Below are 14207 nucleotides of genomic sequence, written 5' to 3'. Positions count from 1 at the left end.
CAATATCCGAATGTAATCACCCCTGTCACATCCTCTGTGATGTACACAAGAAATCAATAAAGACCTTTTGACATACTTCCTTCGGCTAAAGGAAGTGGAATCACTACTTGAAACTTGAATGCAGGGGAGCTAAGGCTCGTTCCTCAAACAGCACTATATTGAAGTACAGTGTTCGTCAGCCGAGAGGCAGTGCTATCCTCCACTTGGCTGAATCGAGAAGGGAAAGCTTCTAGCCGAGACTCGTGGTGCTTGTTCTCCAGCGTGCTTTGCTAATGAAGGCCAGCTAGAGTGACAGAGTGACCGCTCGTCGTTTTCTCTCGTAAGGACGTGAGCGACAGAATTGAGAAGGAGCCACCAGACAGCGCGGTGGTGCGGCATCTTGAGCGAGGCGGCTTCGAAGTGGTGCGCGGTGACTGGCGGGACCACATCACCGAGGAACTGCAGAAAGGTAATAGCCAAGGTGTTGCCACCGCCTTTTTTTTTGACGTACAAAAACAACAAATTTGCTCCATGTCTTGGCACGTAATGCGAAGCCGAAGGCTGCAGTTCAGACTTGGCATGGAAATGCCACAGTGCTTTTGTCGATGTCCAATTGTTGGTTTACAATTGTCAGTCTGGGCTGCCAAGAATTTTTTTTTTTTTTTCAGAACCCCTGGTTCGCATACTTTTGAATGCGAATGTAGAATTTCTTATTACCACTTACAAAATACTGCGCAGTCATCTTTTGCAGCTTGCCCAAAATCTCTTTGCTCATTCTTGTGTGTTCTTGTCACGTTTGCACAGATCTGCGCAAGTACCGAACTTACAAGGGTCATTCTGTTCGTGACCTGCTAAGGGCCATGCGAAATAAGGTGAGCCATTTTTTTTCTCTTTTTCTTCTGGGTAGAAGTGGTACCTGTTCTTGTCACACCATATCAACCACGCTTATCTCAAGACTGCTGTATTTCCTCAAATTGAAGCACCCTTTGTACTTGAACCCTGTTACCCCACCATTTTAAAGATTGAAGAGCCTTTCCCACTTTCCCCGAAATATTAACGCCAATCATTTATGTGCCCTGAATCTAAACTTGCCTCCCACTTGAGTTATTCGAAGGCATTAGGAAAAGGGGGCTATCCGATTTCGTGGTCATCATGGCATGAGTTAGATTTGATCCAAGTGAATATGGTAATTTTGACTCTTGCAAAGAACTTTTCTTTTACTGGTGCTACCGCATCACATTAGTGTCAAGTTAGTAGTAGCACCATTTTTATTACTCATAATAATATTGCCATGCCATAAATTGCTTCTGGCATTAGTTGTAATGGTAGTAGTAGTAGTGGCTGTAGTAGTAGCATGATTAGTAGTATATAGTAGAACCAGCAGCAGTAGGTGTAGGAATAGTAGGTAGCAATGGTAGCATGAGTTAGTAGTCGTAGGAATAGTTGGTAGTAGTAGTAGTACTAGCAGTTGCAGTAGTTAGCAGTAGCACCAGTGTTAACGGTAGCACTACATTGTACTAGTAGCAGTAGCAGCAGCACTGGTGGCATTGACTATGACAGCTGCCGCTACAGCTGGCTGCACACTCACAACTGTTTGTGTCATAGGCACAACCGCGCACTATCTTGCATCCTGTTTTGTGCTGTCTGTGGCTGATGACATCAGCTTTGGTTTTTGTTTTAATGTGGCAAGGGACCAATAGCTGTGATTATTGTGCCTGATGAGAAAAAAAAAAGAGATGTCAGGATGCTGGGAGTCATCTGTGTTTCCTTTCGGTGCACTGTGTGCGTGTCCATTATTGTAACCTTCATCACTAAGCATACGAAACGTTTTTTGTGGGGCATGTCTAGCCGGCAAGTATGAAATTTATGTCATTGGGCAGTGAAGTTCCTAATTAATTTTGTCGTAATAAAGATTTTCCAGCAGCTCATAGCCACGTCATTGAGCTTGGCGGGTAAGTAGGCTAGCGTACAAACTTGTGTGCAAAGCATGTAGTAGTCGTTATTAGACTTTACTATGGCATTTCGGCCAGTTTCAGTATCAGTTTATTATTCGTTCATAGCAATTGGTTACAAGAAATGATATACATACAAGGGTCCTGTAGTCAGAGACTGCACCGGGACCCTTATGGAATCATGGACCTTCATGGAATCATGCAAAGTGGCTATACTAGTCTAATGTGTGCATGTCTTTGCCGAGGATTTGAGTGCAGCATTTTGTGGTGCCATCTAGCAGACAAAAATATAAGCACTTTTGTTGCAATGGTAGTGTTTCGTTAGGCCTAACTGAATCGAAACGAATAGCTTATCTTAAAGCAGCGACAAGTCATTGCAAACACATAGGCTACTCTCGAACTGAGATGACACCAACTGAAAGCCAATTTTGCCATTCACTCCTTGGGAATGTACGAGTGGACAAGTAGGAACGACAAGTTCAGTTGGAAGGGCACCACCATGTTGTCACGCCAACTTCGAAAGCTATGCAATGCAATGCCGAGTTTTAAATAATATACTGTGTCTTTACCTAACCCATAAGAAAGCTTCCTGTTGTATTCTATACACATGCTTGCCGATGTGCTGTTGCATAGTGTGTGTAAGCATTTAAGATACAATGCACTATGATGGTCTGTTGTCCCATTGGCTGTTCTTTTGAGTGTGCTGCATTCCCTGCTGTCTGTGTATCAGCTGCATTGGGTTCACCTCTTTGATGTTCTAGTGGGCTGTTCTCAACTGCTGCTCATTACCTCTTGCATCTGTATGGCAGCTGATAGCACCGAAGACAATAAGTGGCAGAGATCGTGGAATGCTCAAAATATATCAACCTCGTGGACATGCCCCGCCCAGGTTTCGGTCAGCCGGCCTGGCGAGGGCTACGTTTCGCTTTCCGCTGCTGGCATGAGCATTGCACGCACGTAGAGTAATGTTACAGCTGAGTAATTTATGCAACAGGATAGGACACACGAGTCTGAGCTAAAATGCCTCTGTTAACATCAGTGATCATCTAATAAGAGTGCGTACAATGAAAGATGTAACATAGAAGAGGTATACGTAGTGCTGACTTCGAACTGGTTTTCTGTGTTTGTTTGTCACAGGGTGCACATTTGTGGTCATTGAGACAGCACGAATTATACAGTTCATACCAAAAAGGAGAAGCAATGTGCAATGAGCACTCCATGTGCAGTCCTTCTGTCTTCCTTCTTGATAAGGAAAAGGCATTTCTGGGAATAATGTGAACTGTGTTCATTCTGCTGTCACAAATTCAAATGCACCTCTTTCGAATGGGGAAAAAAAAACAGTTGGGAGTTGGTGCTGTGTATGTATCTTCTATGTTGTGTTCTTAGTTTTATGCGCTGTTAATAGGCGACCATAAGTAACCAGCGAGGCTGCACTTGCGCTTTTGCGTCAGCGAATGTTTTCGAAATCCAGCAACGGTACTGACAAGCTTGTGACAACACTTTTACTAACGAACCTGACGACAGCGTACCTAATCTTTCATCTTAGACCATCGTACCACACCTGACTTTGCCTCTTGCAGAAGCACCATTACCGGGAGCTGCCGCAGGCACTGCAGTCCGAGCTGGGTACGATCCCGGAGGAATTCGTTGGCTACTTCACGTCGCGGTTCCCGCTGCTGCTGCCGCACACGTACCTGGCCATGCAGGAGTGGCGCACCGAGGCCACCCTGCGGCCGTACTACGCGCACGACGGATCGGCCGAGCTCCGGCCGTCGCGGGCGCAACAGCCCCCGCTCCAGGGGGGCCCCTCCTTTCCTTGGCAGTGGCGGCGGCGGAAAGCAGAGGCCGCCAAGCACAAAGACGGGGAGGAAGGACAATCCCTGGCTGCAACTGGTGAGAACGAAGCGACGACCTGGTGCGTTGTCGAAATCGACCGCGGCGTTGTTGCTTCGAGCGCTCGTTTGATGGAACATGTCTTTTTTAACCCTTTGTAGTCGTGAACACCTGCCAATGCTTTGCAGTCGTTCTGGTCAGGAACTGGTTGCGCGTTTTGGTTGCAGCACAGGTAGAGTAGTTATGGGAACAGACGTTTACAGTTTCACCTTGTTATGATGAAGTTACATGCGACATGCTTGGCCTTATCCGACAAACACCTTGGCCATATCCGATATTCTTTATAAGCATATATTCGTTACAGTCTGATCTCTGCGAGAAGCGTTTTAAATTTACTTCATCACGTCCGGTATATTGTAGTATCCATGTTTGTTGTTCGTAGGTTTCATTGCAGTTAATTTATGTGTATCAGAATTTTTTTTTTTCATTCCTGATGTTCTCATAGAGCGTAGCAGCCTCCAGCCAGCACCACAGAGGCAGATCAGGCCCCACATTTTCTCCAGGGCCCTCGTTGCTGCTTTCTCCTCCAGTGCGCTCATTTGGGGTTGTTTTGCTTGTTATCTGAAAGTGAACTTGGCACTGAAATCGTCTTCAGATTCTTTTTTTTAAGGTTACGTGCATTCTTTCAGTAAAGTGCACGCAGAGAAAGCATCGTCATTGTCTCGATGCAGCGTACCATGAAAAGCATGTGCGAAATTCTTTTGAGTGTGTTGTTAAAAAGACGCTGTCCTCGTATGCAGATGCTGTGAGGTGCAATTTTCAATAGTTGAAAAAGTTCCAGAACGGTGCTGTAATGAAAACAAAGAAAAAGAAGGAAAAAAAATATTGCTGCACACATGCGCGGGCTTGTCGGGCACTTCCCGAAATCTTGCCAGGACCAATGCTTTTGTGCACCGAGAGGGCCCCGACTTACGGCGGCAGAGAGTTTAAGAAAGAGCCGCTCCAGTGATTTTTTTTCATCAGTTTGGAAAAGCGGTTGTCTTGGATTTCTATGCACCTCCTGTCACACGGAAGGTATAGTTTGGTATGTTTAAAGAAAACAGAAATTTTGAACTAAATCGAAATGCGCAAGAAGCAGCAGTGCATCGAAACCAAAACTGAACTAGATGGCTTAGAGGGATGCTCCTCACGAAGTCAGTGGTGATATCAGAGAAAGCAATTGCCGCAAACTGTATCGCTAGTCTTTTCATCTTGGGACAGTGCGTTTGACAAAGCATGTTCGTAATGTTCTTGTGCTATGCAACTCTCCTTGGCAATAAATAAATAACTAAATAAATAAATAAATGGATGAATGAATGGATAAATAAATTAAATAAATAAATAAATAAATAAAAAGAAAATAGCCTTTAAAAAAATGTGTGGCTACCAAGACCTGTAAGCCTGTACATAAATGTTACGCAATCACTCATATTCAACAATTGATGTTGTTTGGCATATTCTGTATGCACCACAACTCGAGTGAGAGTCGTCTCTGGGGGGTTCGCCTGTGTTTGAAGTCAAGGCAGGTTGCAGAACCCGCAAAACAGTAACAGTTGTTCAAAGGGCAACATCCTCACCCCGTATATGTCCAAGGGAAGAAGGGTGACAAACAACAACAGCAAGCTCCACTCTTCATCATCGATGCCGCCAGCCCTAGATTGTGCACCACCATTGTTGTCCCAACCTGTCAGCAACAACAGGAAAGCAAGCTTACCAGCCTAAGCCCTTTATTGCAGCAAAACCTGAGTTTAACGAAGTTGCATTAACACAAAATAATTTCATTATTTCTCAGTGAATGAGTATTTGCTTCACTGCAAGCATTAATTGTTTTGGATCTTGTAATTTTAGTTTGATTGTTTCTTTATTATTGTTATTTTTTATATGAGAACACACACAGAGGGAAATAGGGACAGAGCAGGATGGTAACTGCCACCGAGAGGGTCACAAGGGCTGCTTAGTCTTTAGGAAGGAGAGGACAGAAAAGGAAGTGAAGTCAATAGAATGGTCATTGAAATAAAGCACGGCCAACCAAATTTTGGATTTATACTTTGTTATATCCATTTTAAGTCGAGGTTTGACTGTATCAAGAACTTCTGTAAACCTGCACTCTGCTACCATTCATTGTTTAACCTGAGAAAGGAGCCCAGCTGGCGCTGAAATGTGCCAACTAGGCTCCTTTCTATAAAACATTACAGTTGCAACTATGCTATGCTGTACACCATTGCAACTAGGCTCCTTTCAAATAAAGCATTGTACTTCAATACCTGTCTCTGCTAAGCCATGGGAACTGGAGTTAAAAGTTGATAAAGCTGTATGTAATCGTCCCCTTCTTGTTGAAGAGGGGAACATTACGTAGATATGGCAGAGGTGACATTCCACTCATGCAAGAAAAATTTTTTTTTTTTCTGGAAAGTATCTATGACAGAGGGGAATGTACTGTAGGTTGCATTCTTGTTTACTGTTTGTTCTGTTTTTTTAATGTGCACAAGTGTAACACTGTGTAATGCCCTTTAATGCCAGACACATTCTGCACCACCATTAAAACTTTTTTGAAGGGCCCCTTTGGCCGAGCCCCAGTTCCACCTCACTGGCAATCGCTAATGTGCCAACAGACATGAGCAACTGTTCGATTTTACCGTGTAGACATTGCACTGTGCGAAGGATAGCGCAGTGTGGTAGAGCAGTGTCGTCAACTTTTTGCACCTTACGTCCCTGATTTTTCTGTTCATTCTTAGGTGCAGAATCCGCAGCACCATTTGACCGTCCACTGGATCCCACAGATCCTCGCCTGCCTTCAGACTTGGCCAGCTTGCAGTCGGCCGACGGTGTCAAGGAACATCGGAAATCTTCGCCAAGGAGATTGTCTCCCAGCAGTGCCTGGCGAGCTGACGTTGCCGACACCAAACCCCAGGCGCTCGAAACCATTCCCAGCGGCGAGTACCTCGAGAGCACAAAGGCCGCCATCACGGATGACCGCGTGGAGGCCTCAGAAGCTGTTGCCGTCAACGTTGGTGCCCGTGCTGAGCAGGCTAGTCTTGCCGTGCCAAGAAGCGCAGCTGTGAGGCTTTCTAACAGCGGCAGTCCCAAGCGACATTCCCCGAGCCGCGACACCAACTGGCGTAGCCGCAGTCCAGTCACGGGCGGGGAACATTGGGATTTCAGTCGAGACGCTGACGGGTCTCACGCGGCAGACGACACAATTGAATCTGATGATTTCTTGAGGCGTACGACGAGACGTAACAGTGCGAGTCCGAAGCCAGCCAGGTTGAACCGGAAGCACAGGTCACCGAGTCACAATACAAATTGGCGTAGCCGCAGTCCCAGTGCCGCCACAGAAAGCCAAGAGCAAGAGAGCAGGGGTGGCGATGACGGTGCAGTCCTAGGTAGCGCAACGTCCGGCGCAGCCGAACTGCGAAGAGCCTTGGCCAAGCACATCAACAGCAGTCCCAGAACGGTTGAAGCAGATAAGACACAATCTTCTCTGAGTCGCCATACAAACTGGCGTAGTCCAAGTCCAACTGTTTCCAAGAAATGCCAGGACTCGCAACAAAGTCCCAATGAAGGTATCACTAAGGAAATGCCCGTTGACAAAGCTGCTGCGTGTGAAGTGGCCAGGGATGATATGGTTGCCAGCAAAGCCGCTACCAACTTGATTAAGAAGCCCATCATTCATGTTGGTGACAAAACTTGGAATGGTGACTCCTCCCCTCCGAAAGCTAAGGACATTGCTGATGCACCATATAAGCAACAACCCGGTGACGTAATGAAGGACATCGGAGAGTGGCAGGAAGTTGTGCGGAGACAGTCTCCTTCAAAGCAGTTGGTTCGACAGGCGCTAACTGTTTCGCCTCTGCGGCGCCGTAGTTTTTCAGCCGGCGAAGCTGTTGCTGATGTTCTTGCTACGGTCACGTTAAAGAAGAACTGAAGACGAAAGTTTATCTGTTTGTGCTTTTAAACTGATTGCTTGGCGTCCATTTAGGAACCCTTTGTCGACGCTCGAAGCCCCTTGACCTCGTCCGCAGTTGTTGCCTTCAGAAATGCATCTAGTAGATATTGAAAATGTGTGTTTTGAAGGCGAGAAGTGCACCTGCAAGATAAGATAGGGTTATCTTTTAGTGGTGTCCAAGCAAGCCTTCATCACAGTAGCTCTATGTTTGCTCCCATGCTTTGGGATAGCAAAACACTAGAGCCATTGGTGCACAGTAACAAAGCGCTCAAGTGCAGTACAACGCTCAATTAGCCTCCTACTGTTTGAAGGCTGCTACTAAAGGCTGAGAGCGATAACTATACGGGGAAGCGAGAAGGTGCTCGGGGCACCCCCTATGGCATCCCAGCATGACACCATGAAGTGACTTTGCTTAAGAGCGTTCTGAAGTGCATTCAATGCACGTTGTATCAGGTCTTTTCTGAAGTAGCGTGTTAAATACACCGTGCGTTATACAGACTGGAATGTTGTGCTGGTTGTATTTCGGTGTAGTGTTTGTATAATTTGTCAATGCACACATAGGCAACACTGTTGAATGCCCGAAGTATTTACAGGCAACTGCCTGGGCCGTGTTTGTGAAACTGCCTGTTGCACGAAATCAACGCACATTGCCTTAGCTTTTAAAGCTTGCATCTATTCCAGTCATTTCCTTTTACCTCTGTTTCACTTGCTTTGAGCTGAATTGTCTGTTCAAGGGAGAGTGATCGGACACTAATAAATTGTACAAACGCGTTTTTAATAGTGCCTCTCCCACCATACTTTCCTGAGGCTTATTACAAAGGTTTGATTTATTCAATCACCTGTGTTCATTGTCGCTTTTTTTTTTTCCTTTGGGGCCAAGTGGTGGTATTGGTAATCGTACACCAGTAAACATAAGCTCAGGTAGAACTAGAGCATTCAAGCGTGATTCTTCGTGCCTTTTAGCTCTTTCGCAAATTCTTTACAGGTAAGTGGGTGTTCTATACCACAAAGAAAGCGACAGGTTTCGGGCTGTACAGAAGATGTGTTGTAAGTGTCTTAACATACCAAATCATGCACGGTGGGATTGCACTAGGTGGAACAAGTTTCATAAAAAAGGAATGCCGTCATTCAACTGAAATCGGAATTGTAGCTACAAAGTAAACCTTGTTAGTTTTACCCAGAAAGAAAACTTTGCAGGTGAAAAGAAACAAAATTTTTTTCTGGTTTGAAATTCGAAACCAAGACCAACATCGTTTCGAAGCAGTCACTCTACAAGGTGAGCTAGCGAGGAGCCGTATTGTCTGTTGATCACTCTCAGAGGTGCGACTGCTTCTGCGAGGTCTTGCTTCACTTGGCTGTGGATGCGTTGGTGTCTACGGGTGACAACATTCCTCGCACAGTTCCAGGCGTGCTGTCTTGACCTAGTGCCTGGGACGCTGTTGCCCGTAAGTGCTAATGCCTCCAATTTCCAAGTCCCACAAAATCTCGCGAAAGTTACCCCCAAAAGTTAGAGAACAAGAGCACCACTCTAGAAGGTTAGGAGCAAATAAATAAAATTCAAGTTGGTGCGAGGATACAGTTCCATTAATCAAATTGAGAACCATTTGGCAGAATGCGTGCCTCGTAAAAATGATGATGCTTGGTTCGGTCCCCAGACTAGGACAAATCTTTCTCAACTGTGAACATCTCTTTCTGGGAAGACTTCTAGGGGTTTCCTTGGTAGGTTCGAGCTACTTTCATGCGTACGGCGACGTTTCAGTCAGAAATAGGTTCCCCTGTGCAACTCTTTAAACTGCTAGAGCCATGCCTTTATCCGCAGTAGCCACACGAGCTGAGAATACTCTCAAATTTTAGATCATGCACGAAGGGGTGTTGAGTTAGATTGTGTATGCTGCCTTAATTACTGAAAACTTGATTTTACAGGTGAGTGCACTTATATCAAACTGCAGATGTCAATGTTGTACGACTAGCAGGCTTTCATGTACTATAGTTTTGCGAAGTTGACTATATATAGCGAATATTTAGGGCACCTAGTTTCAGGATGTACACATAGCTTAATTTACTGTTCTTTTTCTAGCGCAGGGGTTATTGAAGCCGTGGCATTTTGACTATACCCCGATTTGTATGCTATGCCATTAATGATAAAAAAATTTTGGGGCTGTTCTTGAAGCAGACACAAATAGCTATCAATAATAGCTATTGTGTTGGTAACATTGGTCTTCTTGGAGGCTAGACTAATACACGCAAACCTAAGTTGCTTTTTAATGGCTTTCTCACTTCGACAGGAACTGAGTAACTTGCATAGGGCCTATTTGTAGCTTGAAGCCGCTGCTGGGTGTAGGCTGACTTTCCTATTCTTGTATCTGTAACATTCGCATCTTTAGAAACCATACTATTTGGGTTTAACACAGGGTTTTTGTTTGAAACACCGAGTTGAAAACATACTTTTGGGTTTGCTGTATAAATTTATTGTTGCGATATTATTGCTGTGTTCATACTGCCATACTGCGATGAAAGTGCTCTTGAATCAGTAGGTATAATAGGTTGGGAATTATTTTTCCTCTTAACATAAGGTAATGAACAGAGCATAACTGTCTGTTTTCTCTCTTTCTGTTTGTTGCCTGAAAGTGCTGTTTACCATTACCACTCTGCTCAAGATATGGCAATTATCAGTGTTCTGACTTACCCCAGTCATTCATATTTGCTGCTCCAAAACTTTCTTCAGATGACTGCCTGCTTCTGTTGTGTGCTTGGTGGCATCGCTGTGAGATTTGGTGACATCCAGGGCAAATTTAAGTGTAAATACCTTCTAGCATGTATATATAGTTTGCTAATGGACTCGTGTTATATATACGCATAATTTTCATATGACTTGTTCACATTAACTAATATCAAAATTGAGAAAACAACTGCCAAGCAAGTATTTGTTGAACCAGTACAGTCGATGTCCACTTTTGCCACCATGGTAATAGCCGTGAAAAACTTATTTTTCTTTTCGCTGTTAAATTCTGTGTTCTTTAAAAGATGTCTTTGATGATACAGTGAAAGGTGAAACTGCAGGCAACATAGATGGATGACATTTGGGTGATAGAATGTTTCGCTACCTACTTTGTGGCCAATCTGGCTTTCATAACTTGTCTATGTCTGTCAAGGATTAGTGATGCAATAGATCTTTCGATATTCACCCACTTAAATTGGCACAGACTAGGAGGTTTTACCTGCGGGGGCTTGCTGAGGGAAGCTAACCTTTCATTGTTCGTTAATGATGCTACGTCAAGCGTGTGGCTATCACTTTGTGCACAGAACAGGAGAGGACGGGCTGTTGCATATTTTTGTAGCTGTTGCTTACTCGATTAGAATGTAACATTTGGCCTCATAGGCAAGTCTAAACTGCGGGATCCTTCTACATCCCTGTATTTTGCGTCATCATTCTAACTCGCCGGTGGGTCTCATTTGTGAAATATGAGGCATTGCTGAAAGGCTGCCTTTCCAGAAATAACTCATGAAGTTTGAATTTAGGAATCTGATATTTACAATCACTTGTAATCGCTTTTTCTCTGCATTGTTTTTTGGTTCTCTTACAATATTTCATCTTGGTGGTCGCTCAATTTGACTTTATAGATCCAATATTTATGATCACTTTGAGTTACTCATTCTTCGCATTTCTGGGTTCTCTAACATTACTTCCTCTTGTAGATCGCTCCATTGTAACTTGGCCATGTGATAGTTACTGCAACATGGCCAAATTACATGTAACTAAACCAACATGTGGCTTTGTTACATGCATTGAGTTGTTGAGATTTATTTTTGGGGCCGCATTTTTATGCCTTGCCGGCCGTTGACTGCTTGTATATACCATGTCACTGTATTTTCACGCATATGACTTGTCCCTGCTTATAACCACACCCCCCAATTACAACCCAAGAAAAAAAAAATAACGAAAATCCTTCACGTCCTTTTAAAAGCAACAGGGCACAATCGTTGGCTCAAAGCAATGCTCTAGAAACGACCTTTATTCTGTATTTTCGTTTACTGTTTCTTTCACTTGCAATATCTGTCGAAGCATGGTAATACAGTGTGCAAATTTGCACTCAAGTGCGGCTTCATGGCAACATGCGTAGCATTGCCGTGAAGCAACGCCACAAGGCACTTTGTACTTATGTTTGTCTAATTTTTGGCGTGAGTTATATGCACTGAAATGTGGTGTTCCATGGGGTCTTCTTCCTGTCCTACATCTCGTTTTGCCTTCCAAGACGGGTATGGTTTTTTTTCTTGTGTATGACTATGTTGCATCAAGTTGTTTACTTGAGTTGTATACATCAACCCATCTGTTCGCTTGACGACCGGCCATTTAATATGTTAGCACGATTGACTACGCACATACAAGGAAACAAGAACAGGACAAAAGCAAACTAGCTATCTTTTTTTTGCACTTGCGTGTCTCTGACTAATACAAAGTCCTTCCTTTGCATCATGTTTGTGTGGGCTTTGTGCTTGGCCAAGTTCAACGCCTGCTTACAGTAGGTCCTCCACCAGAACTCAGTGTAGTTACCTCATAATAGTTCTTGTAACTCTGAGTTATGTTGACCTTTTGCAACCCAGTTGAGCTCTTAGAACTTGTAGTAGTTGGAGACGTAGAGGTGCGCATCTCGTCTATGTTTTCCTTGTGTGGTTTGTGCTCTCGTGCGCAGTTAATTATGCTAACATAAGTGCACCCACTAGACCACCAAGGCATATTACCCACTTGATATGGTTGATGTCTTTGCAGAAGCTTCAAGAAGGTGTGTATGTTGCCTTGTAAAAGGATATTACTTTTTAACTGTTGTCACAGTCATTGCTAACATTTAGCTCCCGCCGCGCTTCTGCTTTGGACAGTGCGTCGTTTGCACAAACTGCATGGCGAGAAAACGATTTTCGGTGGCCGAGTATTACCAGTAATATTTGTTGCAACACATCTACTAAGAAAACTGAGATGTCCAAATTTCTTTTTGCCTGTGTTTATGTGCCCCAAGCTCACTGAGATCTTGGAGATTCGGGGAAAGTTCATAAACACATTCTGGTCCTGGAAAGTCATGGTTGACGCTACCGTTTTTGGTTTGGAAAACAGTTCCAGTCTGAACACTTCGTGTTGTTTGTATTCTGTGGGCAGTTTAACGTGCTACATCATTTTTGACTGTCTCGAAAGTAAGTGCTTTGGGAACAGCTGATGGCCGAGATTATTTACAATATTGTCTTTTAAAGGTAACCCATGGGGTAATAATGTATGGGTGTTTTTACCCGACATCATGCCTTGACAGAGAATGGCAAAAACGAGCCTGAAGTGTTTTTATTTTTTTGATATTGTTTTAATCCTATCAGATTGTCTTGCTTTATAATCGGCAGGGACTCACTGACAACCAAAACCATTCATTTGTTTTTCTCTTGTGGGAGTTACACCGTTGAAACTTCTGTCAATTTGCAACACATGTACACATGATGCACTATGTGCAGTGATGTTTTGTCTATATTACTTGGATGAAAAATCGTTGAGGCACGAATGGACAATGTGCAAAATGATCTGTAAATGGGGTCTAGTGGTATAATGTTCGCATATCTTTTTTTATCCCACTGTTATCATGTGCACAACTTCACTGTATTAGCTGTTGTGTGATGATCTTTGAACACAATTTGTGGTGTAGTGTGAATACGTGCGGTACGGCATTCATATCTCTTTCAGTTCGCATAGGAGGCATTATATTTACAGTTGGGATTTCTTTAGTTGCGTCAGGGCTTGCTATTGAGTGTTGGTTTCAAGTTATGAATTCCGTGATGTTGTGGAATCCTTAAAGTTGCAAAGTACAGAGGGTTACCTGTTGCACTGTAAAGACCCTCTATAAGGTCCATGATCATGATATAAAACATGTGGTCCGTGCGCATGTGTTTCTATTCTTGAGTCGGGGTCTTTGATTTGAGATCGGTGAGGGTGGCAATATGGGCATATTGGTTGGTCATCATGGAATGGTACCTGGCATAGCTCAGCAAAACAGGGACACAAGAAGAAACGACAGACGGACACAAGCACTAACTATCAAAAACGAAATTTTAATTCTGGGATCGGTCGTACTTATACTCGCACAAAACCACGCTTGCAACAATACAAAACCCTAAGATACATGGTGGCTTGAAGACAATTTTAAAACCGGCACATCACAAGAATGCCAAGAAAACCTAAATGATATGCTGCAGATGAAGTCAGCTCTCAAGGCATGTGCAAATAATCAATTTTTTTTTCATGGACAATGACACTGAAGGTTTGCTTATACATTGATCAGTGGCCGAGAGGATGTGCTCGGTCCCTGTTATTAATCTTACAGATTCACATTTATTCCTGTCTATAATAGCGGTGTCTTCTAGAAGAGGATGACATGTACACATTTTGCCATGAAGTTCCAGAAAACTGTCACCTGATACACTCTTCA

General features: G+C 43.8%; 1 protein-coding gene across 2 annotated transcripts in view; it reads left to right on the top strand.

Annotated features, from left to right (window-relative positions):
- LOC142590139 (serine/threonine-protein kinase/endoribonuclease IRE1-like) overlaps positions 1-13660 on the top strand; it is a 57627-nt gene extending 43967 nt beyond the window's left edge. For both annotated transcript variants that reach the window (XM_075702023.1, XM_075702022.1), the window contains exons 21-24: positions 325-448; positions 784-851; positions 3512-3824; positions 6539-13660. In XM_075702023.1, coding sequence (XP_075558138.1) covers positions 325-448; positions 784-851; positions 3512-3824; positions 6539-7728 — 1695 coding nt within the window. In that variant the 3' untranslated portion in view covers positions 7729-13660. The remainder of the gene's footprint in view (positions 1-324; positions 449-783; positions 852-3511; positions 3825-6538) is intronic.
- The last annotated feature ends 547 nt before the right edge of the window (positions 13661-14207 follow it).

The sequence above is a fragment of the Dermacentor variabilis genome, chromosome 8 (assembly GCF_050947875.1).
Source record: "Dermacentor variabilis isolate Ectoservices chromosome 8, ASM5094787v1, whole genome shotgun sequence".
Lineage (NCBI taxonomy): Eukaryota > Metazoa > Arthropoda > Arachnida > Ixodida > Ixodidae > Dermacentor > Dermacentor variabilis.
This window is presented reverse-complemented; position numbering and strand designations above follow the sequence as displayed.